Raw genomic sequence first — 16,223 nt, forward strand, 5'->3', positions numbered from 1 at the left:
TGCTGCGTTTTCCAGGCCTCGCTAGGGCTTGCAGAGGGACAAAGTGAGAGGGGAGAGTGGGCCCTGGGCTTAGTTGCTGAGGGCTGCCCGGCCGGCCCCACCCAGCTGGCAAATACTGAAACTGCTGTGGCAACAGGCACAGCTATTGTCTTTCTCTTCCTGTTCTGCTGACCTCTGCCACCCCCACTGAGTGATCGGTTGCCTCTGGCTAGGCCAGTGCCCTCTGTGGGACTGTGTCCACTGCCCTGCTTGTGCCTGGCGTCTGAGCTGCCTCCTACACACCTGGAGAGGACAGTATGTGGGACATGGGGACAGCAGAGTTCTGAGCAGAATCCACCTGAATCCACCTGTTGACTGATGAGGACGTGCCCAGGGAGGGGGGAGGGGTTGCCCAAGGGCACAGAGCAACACCAGACGTCTCCTTCCTACTTGATTTTATAGCTCAAGAGGCTGGAAGCCTCAGCTGGTGAGGAGCTCAGATTTTAGTGCTACCTCTGTCCCTTTTGGGGGATGGAGGGAGAGAGTTCTGGAATGCCAGCTAATACATACAGAAGGCAAGTTTGAGTTAGAAAAGCACCATTGTGCAGCCACCAGATGAATGATTGATTCAGGCAGTGCTTTGTCAATGGGGAAGTGGATATTCAGTCTCAAAGAACCAGCCCACAGATTACTTGTTAATTTCAATGGCGAAAAGGTACCTTGGAAAAGGCACAGCGGAGAAAGCTGGCAGTCACCACCTCAACCAAGTGATCAAAAAACTTCACCACTGCTGGAACAGGCTGTCCTCACTGTGTTCCCTGCTGTGATGTGTTACTGAGAAGGGCACAACATCACTTTCAAAGAACTTGGTCCTGCCCAAAGTGTTTAACCTGAATCTAATAACTAGGAAAAACCCAGACACATCCTGATGGAGGGACATTCTTTATAAAACAAAAACATAAACAAAAACAAAATGGTCTGGACTTTTCAAACAGATCTATGTCAGAAAGGCAAAATCAATCCATTAATTAAACAAATGAATGACTGGGAAACAGTTCTAGATTGAAGGAGACAAAAGAGAGAAGACAGGGACTTCCCTGGTGGTCCCGTGGTTAAGAATCTGCCTTCCAATGCAGGGGACGTGGGTTCGATCCCTGATCAGGGAATTAAGATCCCGCATGCTGTGGGACACCTAAGCCTGAGCGCCACGACTACTGAGCCCATGTGCTCTAGAGCCCGCATGCCACAACTAGAGAGAGAAGCCTGTGTGCTGCAGTGAAAGATCCTTCATGCTGCACCGAAGATCCCACGTGCCGCAACTAAGACCCAATGCAGCCAAATAAATAAGTATTTTTTAAAAAAGTGAGAGAGAGAGAAGACAACCAAAATCAATGTTTGATCCTTGATTGGGTCCTTGATAAAAATTTCAAAAAAACGGTAAAACAGCAATGAAGCATATTCTAGGGATAACCTAGGATATTTGAATGTTAACTGGACATTATGGGGTTGGCTAAAAAGTTCCTTCGGCTTTTAAGTTAAAAATAAAGACACATTTTTCATTTTCACCAAGAACTTTATTGAACAGTGTATTCACAGTTTTGTTCCACTACCTTCTGCCATTTTTCAGGCAACTTCATAATTCCATCTTCCCAAAACTTTATCTTTTTGAGCCAAGAACTGTTACAGGTGCCTTTTACAGTCTTCAAGGGAATGGAAATTTTCTCATTAAGAGAATTTTGGAAAGACCAAAATAAATGGAAATCTGAAGGTGCAACGTCTGGTGAATAAGGCAGATGAATCAGAACTTCCCAGCCAAGCTGCAACAGCTTTTGCCTGGTCATCAAAGAGACATGCAGTCTTGCATTATTCTGATGGAAGATTATGTGTTTTCTGTTGACTAATTCCAGACGCTTTTTGTCGAGTGCTGCTTTCAGTTGGTCTACTTGGGAGTGGTACTTGTTGGAATTAATCATTTGGTTGTCTGGAATGAGCTCATAATAGAGGACTTCTTTCCAATCCCACCATATACACAACATCACCTTCTTTGGATGAAGACCGGCCTTTGGTGTGGTTGGTGGTGGGTCACTTTGCTTGCCCCAGGATCTCTTCTGTTCCACATTAATGTACAGTATCCACTTTTCATTGCCCATCACAATTTGTTTAAAAAATGGAATGTTTTTGTTACTTTTCAGTAGAGAATCACATGCAGATATAAGGTCAAGAAGGTTTTTTTCAGGCTTCCCTGGTGGTGCAGTGGTTGAGAGTCCGCCTGCCGACGCAGGGGACACGGGTTCGTGCCCCGGTTCGGGAAGATCCCACATGCCGCGGAGCGGCTGGGCCCGTGAGCCATGGCCGCTGAGCCTGCACGTCCGGAGCCTGTGCTCCGCAACGGGAGAGGCCACAACAGTGAGAGGCCCGTGTACCAAAAAAAAAGAAGGTTTTTTTCGCTTAACTTACATGGAACCCAGATATCAAGGTGGTGCAAATGATTTTCAATGCTTGATTTGAGTATTTTGAGTATGCCTGCTATCTGGTATAACGTTGATTGCTCTCAATTAATGCCTCGATTTGACCTCTGTCAACTTCAACTGGTCTGCCCAACCGTGGAGCAACATCCAGCGAGAAATCTCTTGCACAAAACTTCACAAACCACTTTTGACACATTCGATCAGTCACAGCATCTTCTCCATACACAGCACACATCTTTTTTTTTTGCGTTTCAGTTGCGTTTTTACCTTTCTTGAAATAACGAAGCGTAATATGCCGAAAATGTTGCTTTCTTTCCTTCCATCTTCGAGATTAAAATGGCTACTACACAAAAATTCACCAATTTTGATGTTTTTTTTTTTTAATGCACGCTGATATGACAGCTGTCACAATACAATCTGAAAAAATTGTTTCGAATGAAGTTAAAGACAACTAAGTGCTACTAGAGCCATCTTATGGAAAAAACCGAACGAAATTTTGGACAAACCCAATAGATAATACCATATCCATGTTAAACTTCCTGAGTGTGAGTGTTGTACTGTGGTTAGACAAGAGAATGTTCTTATTCTTAGGACATACTCGCTGAATTATTTAGTGTTAAATTCATGATGCCTGCAACTGTCAACATGTTTCAGAAAAAAATTATATATATATACAACATTTTATATACAATATTATAAGATGGTATACATTCCTATTAACATATAGGGAGATAGAGAAAGCAAATATGGCAAAATAGTAACAACTGTCACTGAATCCAGGAGAGTGGTATATGGGTATTCATTTTACTATTCTTTTTTTTAAAATTAATTAATTTATTTTGGTTGCACCTGGTCTTCGTTGCAGCATGTGGGATCTTCACTGCAGCCTGTGGGAATCTTTAGTTGCCACGTGAGGACTTCTTAGTTGTGGCGTGCATGTGGGGATCTAGTTCCCTGACCAGGGATCGAACCCTGGCCCCCTGCATTGGGAGCTCAGAGTCTTACCCACTGGACCACCAGGGAAGTCTCTCATTTTACTATTCTTGTAAGTTTTCTATAGCTTTGAAATTTTTAAGATAAATACCTGAAAAAAATACCCCATTCCCCTCCCATCCCCAGCGGCAACCCTCCAGTAGGTTTAATAGGCACCCTTGCTTGTGTCTTTCCTTGAAAATGTGCATTGCTTTATATGGGTGTTCTATCATATTTGGTTTTTTACTTTTTTCACCCACTCAGTACTGTACTGCTTGTTTGTTTGTTTTGCATTCTGCTTTGAAGATCCATCTGTATTGCTAATCTCTTGAATCTCTTTTCTTCTAACTTCTGCTAGGTGTCTCAGGGGGTGCGTCCCTCACATCTTACTCCTCTGTCCCCCAAGGATGGAAACCAGGCAGCCTCCACCTCCCCACAGCACAATGAACAGCCTTGGACACGCCCCCTTAGGGACCTGGTGAGAATCTCCCTAGGGGAGAGTACTGGATGCAGAGATACTGGGTCTCTGGGCACACTCAGTTTTGCTATGCGGCCTTCCGGACTAGGTAGCCCCATCACATCCACTGGCTTTGCAGGAGGGTCCCATGTCCCCACATCTCCACCAGCCGTTGGCATTACCCAACTTCTAATTCTCGCCACTCTGACTCACTGTCAAGTGACATCACCATTGCTTTATTTTACATTTCTCGGATTTCTAATCGCTTTGAGTATCTTATTTGCATGATGGCCTTCAGGTTCTCCTCTTCTGTAAATTGCCTGTTCATACTCTTTGCCCATTTTGCACTTTGGGTTGCTATCTTTTTCTTGTTGATTTGCACGTGTTCCTCACAGAGTCTAGATCTGCATTGTCCAATATGATCTGTCTAATGTGACACTCCGCTCTCCACATGTGGTTATTGAGCACTTGAAATATGGTTAATACCAATTGAGATGTGCTGTAAGCATAAAATACATTCTGGATTTCTAAGACTTAGTAGAATGAAAAGAGGATGTAAAATAACGCATCTCGTTAATTAGTTTCTATACTGATTACATGTCAAGATGACAATAATTTGGGTATACTGGGCTAAATAAAAAGTATTATTAAAATTATTTTTACCTGTTTCTTTTTACTATGTTAATGTGGCTACTAGAAAATGTAAAGTCACATATGGGCTTGCATAGTTCTATTAGATAGCACTGGGTTATTGAACCCTTGTCAGTTTCAATAATGATAGATAATGTTTAGGCAGAGCTTCCTATGTGCCAGGCACTGATCTAAGAACTTTATATTTATTAAACAGTTTAGCTCTCCTAACAACCATGTGAGGTGGATACAGTGTTAGACATTGCAGATGTGGTCTACCACTGTGTCATGTGACGATTCACTTTGTCCATGTTATCCTTCGTTGGAAAGAAATTTTTAAAAAAATATTCATTTATTTATTTGGCTGTGCTGAGTCTTAGTTGCGGCACGCGGGATTTTTGTAGCCGCCGCATCTGGGATCTTCGTTGCGGCATGCGGGATCTTCAGTAGTGGCATGAGGGATCTTTTAGCTGCAGCATGTGGGATCTAGTTCCCTGACCAGGGATCGAACCCAGGCCTCCTGCTTTGGGAGTGGGGAGTCTTAGCCGCTGCACCACCAGGGAAGTCCCGTTGGAAAGAAATTTTAAATTTCACTGTAATAGAACATATACATTTTGTGGTTTGTGCCTGCGACATTTCATTACGGAGGCCCTTTGTACCCTTAAATCACAAAGTTTTTTTTTTAACCCATTCTATGGTTTTTCTTATCCTTTGTCTTTTTTCCACCTCTAGTTCATCTCACGTTGTGGGGTAGGATACAGTCATATTTCTCCATAACCTGCACTGCTCACCAGCTGTGGGACCCAGGGTGAGCCCCTTCCCCCTGTATACCCAGTTGCCTCTTCTGTAAAATGGTGATCATAACAGGACCCCCTTCCTAAAGTCATTATGATTATACTAGGATAAATGAACTATTCTGTGTCAAATGCCTCAAAATGGTGCTGGGCAGATAGTAATTGCTCAGTGAACACCAGCTGCTATTATTAAACTGTTGTGGTGAATAACACAGTCTTCATAACAGAAACATGATAGAAATAGATACATTTATTATCCCTTACTGTGTGCCAGGCCATGTGCTGGCTGCCTTTCAGGAGTAATTGCACTGGATATCTCCCCCATTTTACAGAGGAGGTGACTGAGGCTCAAAGAAGGGGAGCCACTGGGTTCAAAGTTGCACAGCAGCTCATGGGTGTGATGCTTTAGCTCCTCCCCCAGCACTTATGACATCCCTCTGGAGGTGTAGGTTGCATGTGAGGCCTGCTCCCGAGATGTGCGGGACAGGTTAGACCCAGGAAGGACATTGCTGAGAGACGTTGCCTCGGCCAGAGTGATCTCAGAGTTTGAGCCTGGCTCTTTGTGGCCTGTGGTTTGACTCCCCCTATTAGCTTGGCAGGACTGGACTGACTCAGCGGGATGGGCCTTGAGGGGAAGCAGAGGAGGTAGGCTTGACTGGGCTAGGTCCTGTGGCCCCAAGTCTCAGCCCCAGTGCCAGCAGCTGCCTTTGGGTGCTGGATTTCAGGAAGTCACCATAAAACCCAACAATAGTGCTGCTCTCTGGAGGGCCAATGGGTAGATCTCCTTTCAAAATACATCTCCAGTCATTTCCTACCACCTCCTTGGTCACCACTTGGTCCAGCCCCATCACCTCCCACAGCCAATTTCTCCCTGATCTCCCAGCTCCACCCTGGATCATCCCCAGGTCTATTCCCCCTCCCCCCAAGCCCTACAGCACCCAGAAGGCACCTGTGAGCACCTAGGTCAGTTCTCACCCTTCCTCTGCTGATGACCCCCACAAAAAAGCCATGTGCCTTTAAAATACTTTGATGAACTATTTCATCTGGAGTCAGGCCTGGCCACACTGATGCCCAGCATAATCTTCCCAAGGAAAGTTGAGCCCCTGTTGAGACAAACCAGCCAGACGTCCGCTCCAACTTCCAGGCAAAAGCAAATCATGCCGTGTCCCTCCTGACTCAAGGTCTTTCAACTGGCTTCTCCTCTGCCTCAAGCATGGGGGCCAGTCTCAGAAGGGCCCTGACTCTGGGCCTGTCTCATTCCTAGGCACGCTCCACTTTACTCTCTCCTGCTCTCTCTGTTTCACCCACACCAGGCCTCAAGGGCCTCATGCTTCTGAGCTCAACCTTGCTTGGTCCACGCCCCTGGTCTGTCTAGGAGCCTCATCCACAGGGCCGCAGCTCCAATGGCCCATCTCTGCACCCTGACAAGCTCCTATCCCTTGGCCTGTGCGCCCGGGGCCCACCATGCATCCTCTCTCCAAGCTCTCCGGTCGTGGGAAGTATTTACTTTGCCTGCTATCACAGGCTGAATGGTGGACCCCCAGAAGATATTATGCCCGTGTGCCTGAACCTGTGAATGTGACCTTATTTGGCATGAGGGTCTTGCAGAAGTAATTAAATTAAGGATCTCAAGGTGAGGTCATCCTGGATTTAAATGGGCCCTGAATCCAACGTGTCCTTATAAGAGACAGAAAAGAAGACACAGACACAGGAAGGGGAGATGGCCTCGTGAAGACAGAGGCAGGGATTGGAGTGATTAGCCACAATCCAAGGAACGCCAAGGATTGTTGGCAACCACGAGAAGCCAGGAGAGGTGCATGGAACAGTTTCTCCTTCGGAGCCTCCAGAAGGAACCAACCCTGTTGAAATCTTAGTTTTGGCCTCCCGGCTGCCTGAACTGCAAGAGAATAAATTCCTGTTGTTTCAGGCCACCCAGTTTGTTGTACTTTGTTACAGCAGCCGCAGGAAACTAAAACAGAGGTCTGTGTTTCCTGGAAGACTGTGAGCTCCACGAGTTCCCCCCGCGCCACCCCCCTCTCCCCGCCTCCCCGATGGCTTTGTTTGCCTCTCACTGGGTCCCCTGGGGCCTAGTGTTGAGCTGGCCTTCAGGAACTGTGCCCAATGACTAATACATGAATCCTGAAGTGGAAACAGGATCCTAGGAAATAGGGGCTTTCCTGGAGCCAGACAGAATATCCCCTTCTTCCAGGTGGGAACTGGAAGCAGTAGGGTATGGGGGACCCCTTGCTGGGGGTACCCACCAGCAGACCTCAGGGCTGGGTGTGTTCCTCTGCACACTCCGTGACACGAGCCGTGATATGGCAAGTGTTGCAGGTCCACTTTGTCACCCGATTACTCATTCAACAAACACTCAGAGTGTCAGTTCTGGGCCAAGGGCAGCCCTGGGTGCCAGTGATGCTAAGATTATTAGGGCATGGTTGGTGACCTCAAGGAAACTCAGGTTGCTCAGAAGGAGGACCTTCTGGAGTGTTCCCAAGGCTATCGCTCCTCTCTTCATGACAAAGAGGGAAGTTGTCTTACTGAATAATCATAGAGTTTGAGAACTCAGAAGAAATCAGACACCACCACGTCCCCCTCTGCCACCAAGCATGGAATCAGCAGGCCGTGAAAGCATTCTCAGGTCCGTGGGAGGGAGCGTGAATTTCTGTACTTTTAAGGACTAGATTTTAATAGAAAATAGATGCTTATTGTTTGCTTTGTGCTATTTGGAAATGGAAGGTTGGTGCGTTGAAATTTCAAGAGACTGATGATATAGCTCAGGGACTTGAAGTTATACAATCAAATGACAGTCTCCCCCCTTCCCCACCCACCCCCTAAACAAAGGAAAATTAAGACAAAGCAAAAACCAAAACCTTTGCAAGCTCCTGCCTCACTCAGGAAAAGCCAAAGTTCTCCAGTGGCCCAGCAGGCCCTGCACCGTCTGCCCTGCCTTCACCTCCCACTCACCCCTTGCTCTCCTGGCTGTACCTTAAACTCAGGCATGCTCCTGCTTCAGGGCCTTTTCACAGGCTGTTCCTTCTGCCTGGAAGGTCCTTCCCTCAGTATTCACATGGATATCCCCTTACCTCCTTCAACACTTTGTTCAAATGTCACCTTCCCTGTGAGGCATTCACTGACCATGTTACTTAAAACTGCACCCAACACTCCCTACCCACTTGTTTTATATTTCTCCATCACTCTCATCACAGTCTAGCATGTTAGATGATTTATTTATTCTTAATTTTCTTCTTTCTCACTCCACTCACTAGACTGTCAGCTCTGCAAAGGCAGGAGTCTTTGCCAGTTTTGTTCACTGCTGTGTCGCCAGCATCAGGAAGAGGACTGGGCACACTGTAGGTATTCAATAAATATTTACTGAATGGACAATGCTTGTTATGTGTCAGGCACTATGCTGGGTCCTTCAATGATTAACAACTAATGAGAATAATTAATATTTAAGGAGACCTGGGGCAGGTTTACCCCAACTGCCTTAGAAATATGTGTTTGTGTTAATTGCCCACTTGCTCCATGCCAGGCCTGTGTGAAGTTCTTCTCAGGGGTTAGCTGTCTGAGTTCTGGCTCTGGGGGAGTGAGAAAGTTGGGAGTGGCTATGATTAGTCCTGTTTCACATGGGAGGAAACTGAGGCTCTGAGAGGTTTGTTATTTGTCCAGGGGAATGCAGTGAGCAGAATTCGAACTCAGCACAGTCACGCTCCAGAAGCCAAGTTCTTAATACCACGTTCTTTTGCCTTCCCAATGCCCCACCTTGCCCAGTTTTCACACCTCTATGAAGTCTGTACCTTCATTAGCCCTGTTTTTAAAGGAGGCCACTGAGACTCAGAGAAGTGAAGTCACTTGCCCAAGAACACACAGCTGCAGAGTGGCAGAGCTGGGAATCAAACCCAGGGCTGCTCAGTCCTAGAGCCTGATGCTCCACTGCTGCTGCCGAGTGAGCAGGTGGTGACAAGACAGCATGGGAGTGAGCCTGCTTTAGGTACAGTTTCCTCAAGTTGGGTGAGGGCTGGGGTGGAGCTGTGGGTCTCAGGGTCTTGCCTGGGGATTTGGTTCCTGGACCTGACCCGAGAGCACTGACCCAGAAGACCCTGGACTCACCTCAGTCTTTAGAGTTACCAGTTGTGGGCTGAGAAACTTTCACATTGGGATACAAAGATAACTGACACAGTGCTTGTTGTGTGCCAGGCCCCGTTGTGTGCTTATATATCTATATCTGAAAATCCTTACAACCCTAGAAGTACTATTATTATGCCTATTTTACACTTGAAGAAACTGAGGCACAGAGAGGTTAAGTCACTTGCTCAAGGTCACACAGCTAGAAAGTGATCGAGCTGAGATTCAAACCTAGAAGCAGGAGCAATGATAGAGGAGAGGTAGGGGCCATCAAACATTGAACTAGATCTTCACACCCACCTGAGCAGGCCTGGCAGAATCGATGTGTAGAAAAACAGAAGTGAGGAAGCTATTTCCATGACATGTGAGGAAAAAAAAAAAAACACATAGCATACAGTATGCACCACTTGTATAAAAAAAGAAAAATATATTCGTGCAGCATCTCAGAAGGAAATGCACAGGAGACACTGGGAACATTCACTGGGGGTGGACTCAAAAGCAGGGTGGGAGGGAGAATTTTTAACTCTATGTGCCCTTGTAAATTTGGTACTGTGATTACATAGCCAAAAATTGAAACTGAACATTTAGAAATTATGCTTATGCTTATATAAGCAGACTCTCTGGGAGGACGCACAAAAAACATTTTTAAAAAAGGAAAAATTTTCTAATGCCATGGCTTGTCTACAGTGGTTCTGAGGAGGGAGGGGACTCGACTTTTCACCACAGGCCGAATGTAAATTTTGAGTTTTCTACTGTTTGCATCAATGCGACACTCCTGGTGCGATGGATAAAGATGAAGTGGGCCCGAAAAAGAGGCAGCTCCACATGCACCGACATGGAAAGAACTCTGAAACGTGGTCAGATAGGCAGCATGGGAAAGTAAAAAAGATCCATTAACTGGAAGCTAAGGAGGAGGAGAGGTCCACTTGCAGACAAGCAGACACTTGACACACACAACCGTGCCTAGCGTGGGCAAAAGCTGTACATCTGAGGGGCAGGCTTTCTGTCCACTAGGGTCCTTTCTGTCTTTTTCACTGTGAACATTTTCCTAGACTCACACTGCCCCATCCACCGCCCTGGTTAGGTTATTGCTCTAAATAAGTTACCAGAACTGTGACACATTAAGGCTTTGTGCACGTTCGTGCTGGTGGCCCTTGGATATGAAGTTCACAGGCGCCTGCTATGTAATGAGGGAGACGGGGGCGGGGGGATTGGCAGCCCTGGGGGTCTGTGACCCCAACCAAGGCCAGGGCCAATTCTGCAGTAAATGTCATCTTGGTCCCTGGTTCAGTGAACAAATCTTGTGATAAGGTCCCTTTTGGCTCTGATACTCCAGGGGTCACCTCCCAACTAGGATGGCCTCTCTGGGCTCCACATGGCTGCCCTTCTAAGACACCCAGGTCTTACCCAAGTCACCGCTAACCACGTGTGGCTGCAGCTACCAAGCAACTTCTATTGAATCTTAAAGAATTTCTGTTTTAAAAGACATAAAACATTCCCATCACTGAAGAAAGTTCTCTTGGACAGCACTGCTCTTAGACTGTTTTCAGTGGTTAAATTCTTTCAGTGGGAAGGGAAAGCCACTCCTACGTTGACGTTAAACATGGTGTTAAGTTTTTACATCAAGACGTTTCGTAGCAAAATAGCAATACATTGTTTTCCGCCTGTGTAATTACTTACCTTAAAATAAAACCAGTTCCTTAAAAAAAGTTGCAAAGTAAAAGCAGTTTCAGTGGCCTGCAGATAAAGGGAGGGCAGGAAACAGGTCTTCACCAGGGCAGGGCCAGCCCTGGGTTGGAATCCTAGTCTGGTTTGGCCAGGGTCTGCCTGACACCAGCTTGTTCTAGCAAGTAAGGAGTGGGGGGAGATACATACACCTCCCTTTGGCCCCAGCAACCAGACCTTGGAATATTGGGAGGGGACCTGCTTAACTTTGGCCCCAACCTTCACAGAAAGCAAGCTCTGAGTCCACTGGGCTCTCCGGATGCCTGGATCGAGCCCTGTGGGTTGCTGTTATCCACACCACATCCAGCTCAAGGAGGGTGACTTCTCTCTCCCTTGCAGAGGACTCCTGCCTTCTGCTCACCCCTCCCTCCCACCCACCCACCCTGGCCGCCTTTGGAGGGCTGCCCAGACCCCACCCCAGCCCGTCAGCAGAGCCCTCAAACAGAGTCACAGGACCGCTCCCCTGAGGTTTAGCATCAGTCTTTAATGCTGTCACACTGCACACTGACAAGTCACACACTTTGGTCTTGTGTTGGCAGTGGCAACTTACAATGAGTCTAAAGGTCTGAGCACCAGACTGGCCTGCAAGGAACAGATACTTGTTCCTACATGCCTCCCCCCGCCCCCACCAGGTTCCTTCCGAATTCCATCATGGCCCCTTACAGAGAGCAGCAGCTGCTGTGGACTGGTTTCATTTGAGTGCACACCAACTTTACACGGAATTATAAAAACATATTTACAGACGTTCCACAGTGCTCCTGTAATCAGAAGCAAAGACCCTTTTATCAAAAGGGATTATACCTAGGGCTGTGCAAAATGCAAAAGGATCAGATCCTTTTGAGAGTCCAGAGTCCGTTAAATGAAAAATCACCTGGGCCACTGGTAAATCCCAGGTGTGCCAAAAGATTGCCTTACAGAAAAGGAAAGTGAGCGCGCCCAGCCTTGGAGCCAGGGGTTGAGAGGACCCCCTGCTCCGGCCAGGGCCCCAGACGCTCGAGGGAGAGGCAGCTGCTCAAGTTGCTCGCTCACTGGAGGCCGGCTCCCTTGGTCTTGCTAGAACGAGAGAGAGGTATTGCTTGTGGGAGCCAGCCAGGCAGTTCGGCAAAAATAGTCTAGGTTCTCAATTTGAGATGGCAAGAGAAAAGACGGGATTCTTCAGGGGAAGAGTAAGACGTGGGAGACAAATACAGAATAAAACATGAACTGATTACACAACAGAAACTGAGGAGTGTACAAGACCTGGTAACCAAGAAGGCAGGTCCATACCACGTCTAACATCTGCAAGCAAAGGGACTACAGAGGGATCAAGTCCAGCTGTGGGTCTGCCTCTCCCCCTGGGCAGGGCCTGGGGGAGGAGGGTGTGGGCCCATCCCGGAGGGCGGCAGGACCCAGCGGGGCAGACTGGACTGCCTTTTCCTGCTGTCCCCACCACCTGCCACCCTATCGCTCGAAAAACCACTTAAGTCTAGTGCACGACTTTAAAAGATTGTGTAATATATTCTCTGGAAAACATTCAGCAGTACGAAAGCCCGCCCTGGGCCCTCCCGCCCTCTCGCGGGTCCACAGCTGGTGGAACAGTCTGGAAATCCTTGAGCTCTGGAAAGGTCCCTGGTCAATCCTTGGGGAACACAGTTGACTATATCGGAAGAACCTGCTCAAGAACGGTTCTTGACGTCTGGGGAATCCTCTCGGGGAAGATCACTTCAAACTCAATAATAAGGTCTCCACGTTTCTCGGGCATTTTGGGGAGAGGAAGTCCTTCTCCAGGAACTTTTCGCCGCATGCCAGGCCTGATGACATCTTTGAATACAACAGGTATGGTCCTGCCGTCCAGAGTTGGGACATTCACTGTACAGCCACACAGAGCCTTGGAAAGCAAATGGACAACGTTAGATAGAGAGTAGCTTCGGAAGCTCACATCCTGCCCAGAGGCTGTTTAATGTAAGGTAAGCACCATGAGGCCTTTGTAGCTAAGACCCTGCCCCCAGATCCACCCAGGTCACCAGCACAGAAGCTCTGGAAAAACAGAGCCCTGGAAAGTCTTGTTGCTACTGCACCTCCCAAGCCTGGCACACACCAAGAGCTCAGAAATATGTGTCAAGCAAATACTGAACTGTGTCAAAAAGCAGCCGTCTCCCTCCACAGACGTTGCCCTGCCTAGTGCCTTACCTCCCGAAGGGTGATCCTGGCTGGGTAAATGACATCAGAGCCATCTCTCTTAAAGATATTGTGTGGCTTGTCCTTTAAAACAAAGACGATGTCGGCTGGAATGTTGTTGGAGGTCTGGTCTCCTTCCTTGGGGAAGGTGATTTTGGTCCCTTCTTTCCACCCCCGCTTCACTTCAATGGTCAAGATTTTGTCTTCGTTGCGAATGCTCTTTCCATCAGGGTTCAGCCGCTTATGAGAGATTTTCATTTTCTTGGTACAGCCGCTATAGATCTCTTCAAGTGATACCCTGAGGTCATGGGTGACAGGGGGATCTTGCTTCCTTCGGGTGGGCTCTTGGGCAGGGCGGGAGCGGCCAAAGTTCATGTTGGTGAAGCCACCCATGCCCATGGGGAAGCCTGAGAATGGGTCATCGATGTCCATGCCTTCCTCCCCGTTGCGCTGCCCAAAAAAGGTGTCAAAGGGATTTCGGCCACCGAAGAACTCAGCAAACATGGCGTGAGGGTCTCCATGGAATGTGTAGCTGAAAGAGGTACCGTTAGCACCACCGCTGCTCCCGCCACTGGGGCCACTGCCCTTTAGGCCTGAAAAGCAAAAGCAGAAGAAATCAGATGGCTGGCTAGGAGCTTAGCTCTCCAGGAGCTTTCCTTAAGGAAAAAAGCTTAGAAGTCATTGCGGGAGGGATTTTTTTAGCCTGTCTGGGAAGAATAACGAAGAACCCCAAGCTTTTACCTCCCACTTGCAGCGGCAAAAACAGAACCCTTACTCCCCAAGGTAGGTAGTTCATTGTGGCATGACAGTAGTGAAAGGCTCAAGCTCTGAGATGGCCATATCTCTTGGGGTCACCCAGATCCTCACACCTGAGTAACCCATCCTTCCTGCAATGTTACAAGGAGTACAAAGAATTCACTAACAGATCCGATGAAAAAAGCACAACCCAGGATCAATTTTCACTAAATGTTTACTCTTAAATACTTTAGGGCTAGAGACGTGTGGGGGAGTAGAGATGAAGGTGAAACTGTAAACGGAGACTTTCAAATTCTCACACCCTGGCACTTACTACCATCATTCTTATATAAAAAGTCACTTATTTCTTAAGACCAAGCCCAGAAGCCAGCCTGAGTCATCAACGGACAACTGGACACCAAGAACGCTTTCTTTTTCCCTGAAGAGAGCTACCCCGGGGAGGCTGGGCAGAGACAGGCCCCATTGCTCCATACACCTTGACGGCGGACTACGTGCCCGGCACGGCACGGAGCCAAGTAAGCACTTTACAGGGATTACCTCACTCCACCCTCGGAGAGCTCCGGGAGGTCGCTCGGCATTAACTGTCACTCTCGTTTGCAGGCTCACTACACGCAGGCTGTGCCCGGCGCTCAGCCAGAGGCCCCGCCCTGCACCTCGCCCAGGTGAGCCTAGGGCCCGCGGGGCCACAATGCCACCACTCAAGCTAGGCCTCCGAACCCTCTCCTTCAGCACCCCGGACCGATCGGAGCCGTGGGCGGAGGCGGGAGTCCAGGGAGGGGCAGTCCCAGACATACTAGAAGCTTCTGGGCGAGCAGCGCAGCCAGGGCTGCTCCTCCCATCGGGCGGCCGCCTATCCGAGACCGGAGGCCCGTGTGGCCAGAGGGCGGGGGCTGCTCGCCCCCGGGGGCCGGGGCGTCCCCCACTCCCCGGGACGCCGCAGCGTGGCCGCTGTGCCTCGGTTTCTCCGCCTGTCAAAAGACGGGGCCGCGCCCCCGGCCGCGAGCGCGCACACTACCTTCCTCCCCATAGCGGTCGAAGATCTCGCGCTTGCGCGGGTCGCTGAGCACGTCGTAGGCCTCGGCGATCTCCTTGAACTTCTCCTCGGCGCCGGGCTCCTTGTTCTTGTCCGGGTGGTAACGCAGCGCCTGGCGACGGTAGGCCCTCTTGATCTCCTCATCCGACGCACCGCGGGCCAGGCCCAGCGTCTGGTAATAGTCCTTGCCCATTGCCTGCGCCTGCCGCTCGCCGCCCAGCTGTAGCCGTCCCCCGGCTCCGCCGCCCCCCGCTCCCGGAGTCTATATACCCGCCCGGCGGAAGCTTCCAGAGCCCGCCAGCCCACTCCAGAACCTTCCTCCCCGCCCCCTACGCAGTTTCGACCAATCGCCGCCGCCCAGGCTGCGACGCGCAACATCCGGGGCGGGGCAGCGCCGCCAACAGCCCCCTGCGCGCGGCCACGCCCCTTCCCGCTCCGCCCTCGGCAACGCCTCCCCGTGGCGCACGCCCCCGGGAGACGGAGGCCCCGCCCACCCCCCGCGGGAACCAATAGAGATTTTGCTTTACTGCTCCTGACGACCCGGCCGGCCGCGCAGCCCGCCCCCTGCCTGGGTCAATAGGTTACGACGCGCTGCTCCGGGAAGGGGCGGGGTCGGAGAAGGCCCCGCCCCTTCCGTAGCAGAAGCAAACGTGCCTGCTCTTATCTCACAGGGCGTGGGAATCAGTTCCTGCCAGGAGTCTCGGGGCGGGGGAGTTACCTAATCTTTCATTGCCCCAGACACCCACCCTGCTTCTGGGACTAAAATTATCCACCCGCCTTCTTCTACCGGCTGTGGGTAGAATGCACTTGGGAGCCCCGGTACTGCCCCTGTCCTCACCTATACAGTACCCTGTAAAGCGAGGTGAGCACCCGGGACCAAAGTTCATCTCCCTGGAGAGGTCTTCTCAGTCCAGCTCCTTAAGTCTTTCAGTTTACCGTATTCTCAAGAACCCCTGCCACTGAAATTTGAAATTACCCTGTTCCTTGGTTTTCATGCTAAATGTCACCCTTCTCCCAGCCTGCGACCACCACGAGGGCAAGGACTGGGTCTTGTCAGTGCTGGGTCTCTAGTGGCAGAAACGTGTCTGGAACCGACGCTTCGTAAATATTCCTGGCTGTTTTTA

The 16,223-nt window shown here is 49.4% G+C and overlaps 1 protein-coding gene across 1 annotated transcript; it reads right to left on the reverse strand.

Moving 5' to 3' along the window:
• Nucleotides 1–11,617: 11,617 nt before the first annotated feature.
• DNAJB1 (DnaJ heat shock protein family (Hsp40) member B1) lies at nt 11,618–15,395 on the reverse strand. The gene is made up of 3 exons (XM_030879837.3): nt 15,082–15,395; nt 13,323–13,903; nt 11,618–13,020 (listed from the first exon to the last, which is right to left on the reverse strand). The coding sequence occupies exons 1-3, from the start codon at nt 15,290–15,292 to the stop codon at nt 12,790–12,792; spliced, it is 1,023 nt and encodes a 340-aa protein (XP_030735697.1). The 5' UTR covers nt 15,293–15,395; the 3' UTR covers nt 11,618–12,789.
• Nucleotides 15,396–16,223: the final 828 nt, after the last annotated feature.

The sequence above is a fragment of the Globicephala melas genome, chromosome 3 (assembly GCF_963455315.2).
Source record: "Globicephala melas chromosome 3, mGloMel1.2, whole genome shotgun sequence".
Classification (NCBI taxonomy): domain Eukaryota; kingdom Metazoa; phylum Chordata; class Mammalia; order Artiodactyla; family Delphinidae; genus Globicephala; species Globicephala melas.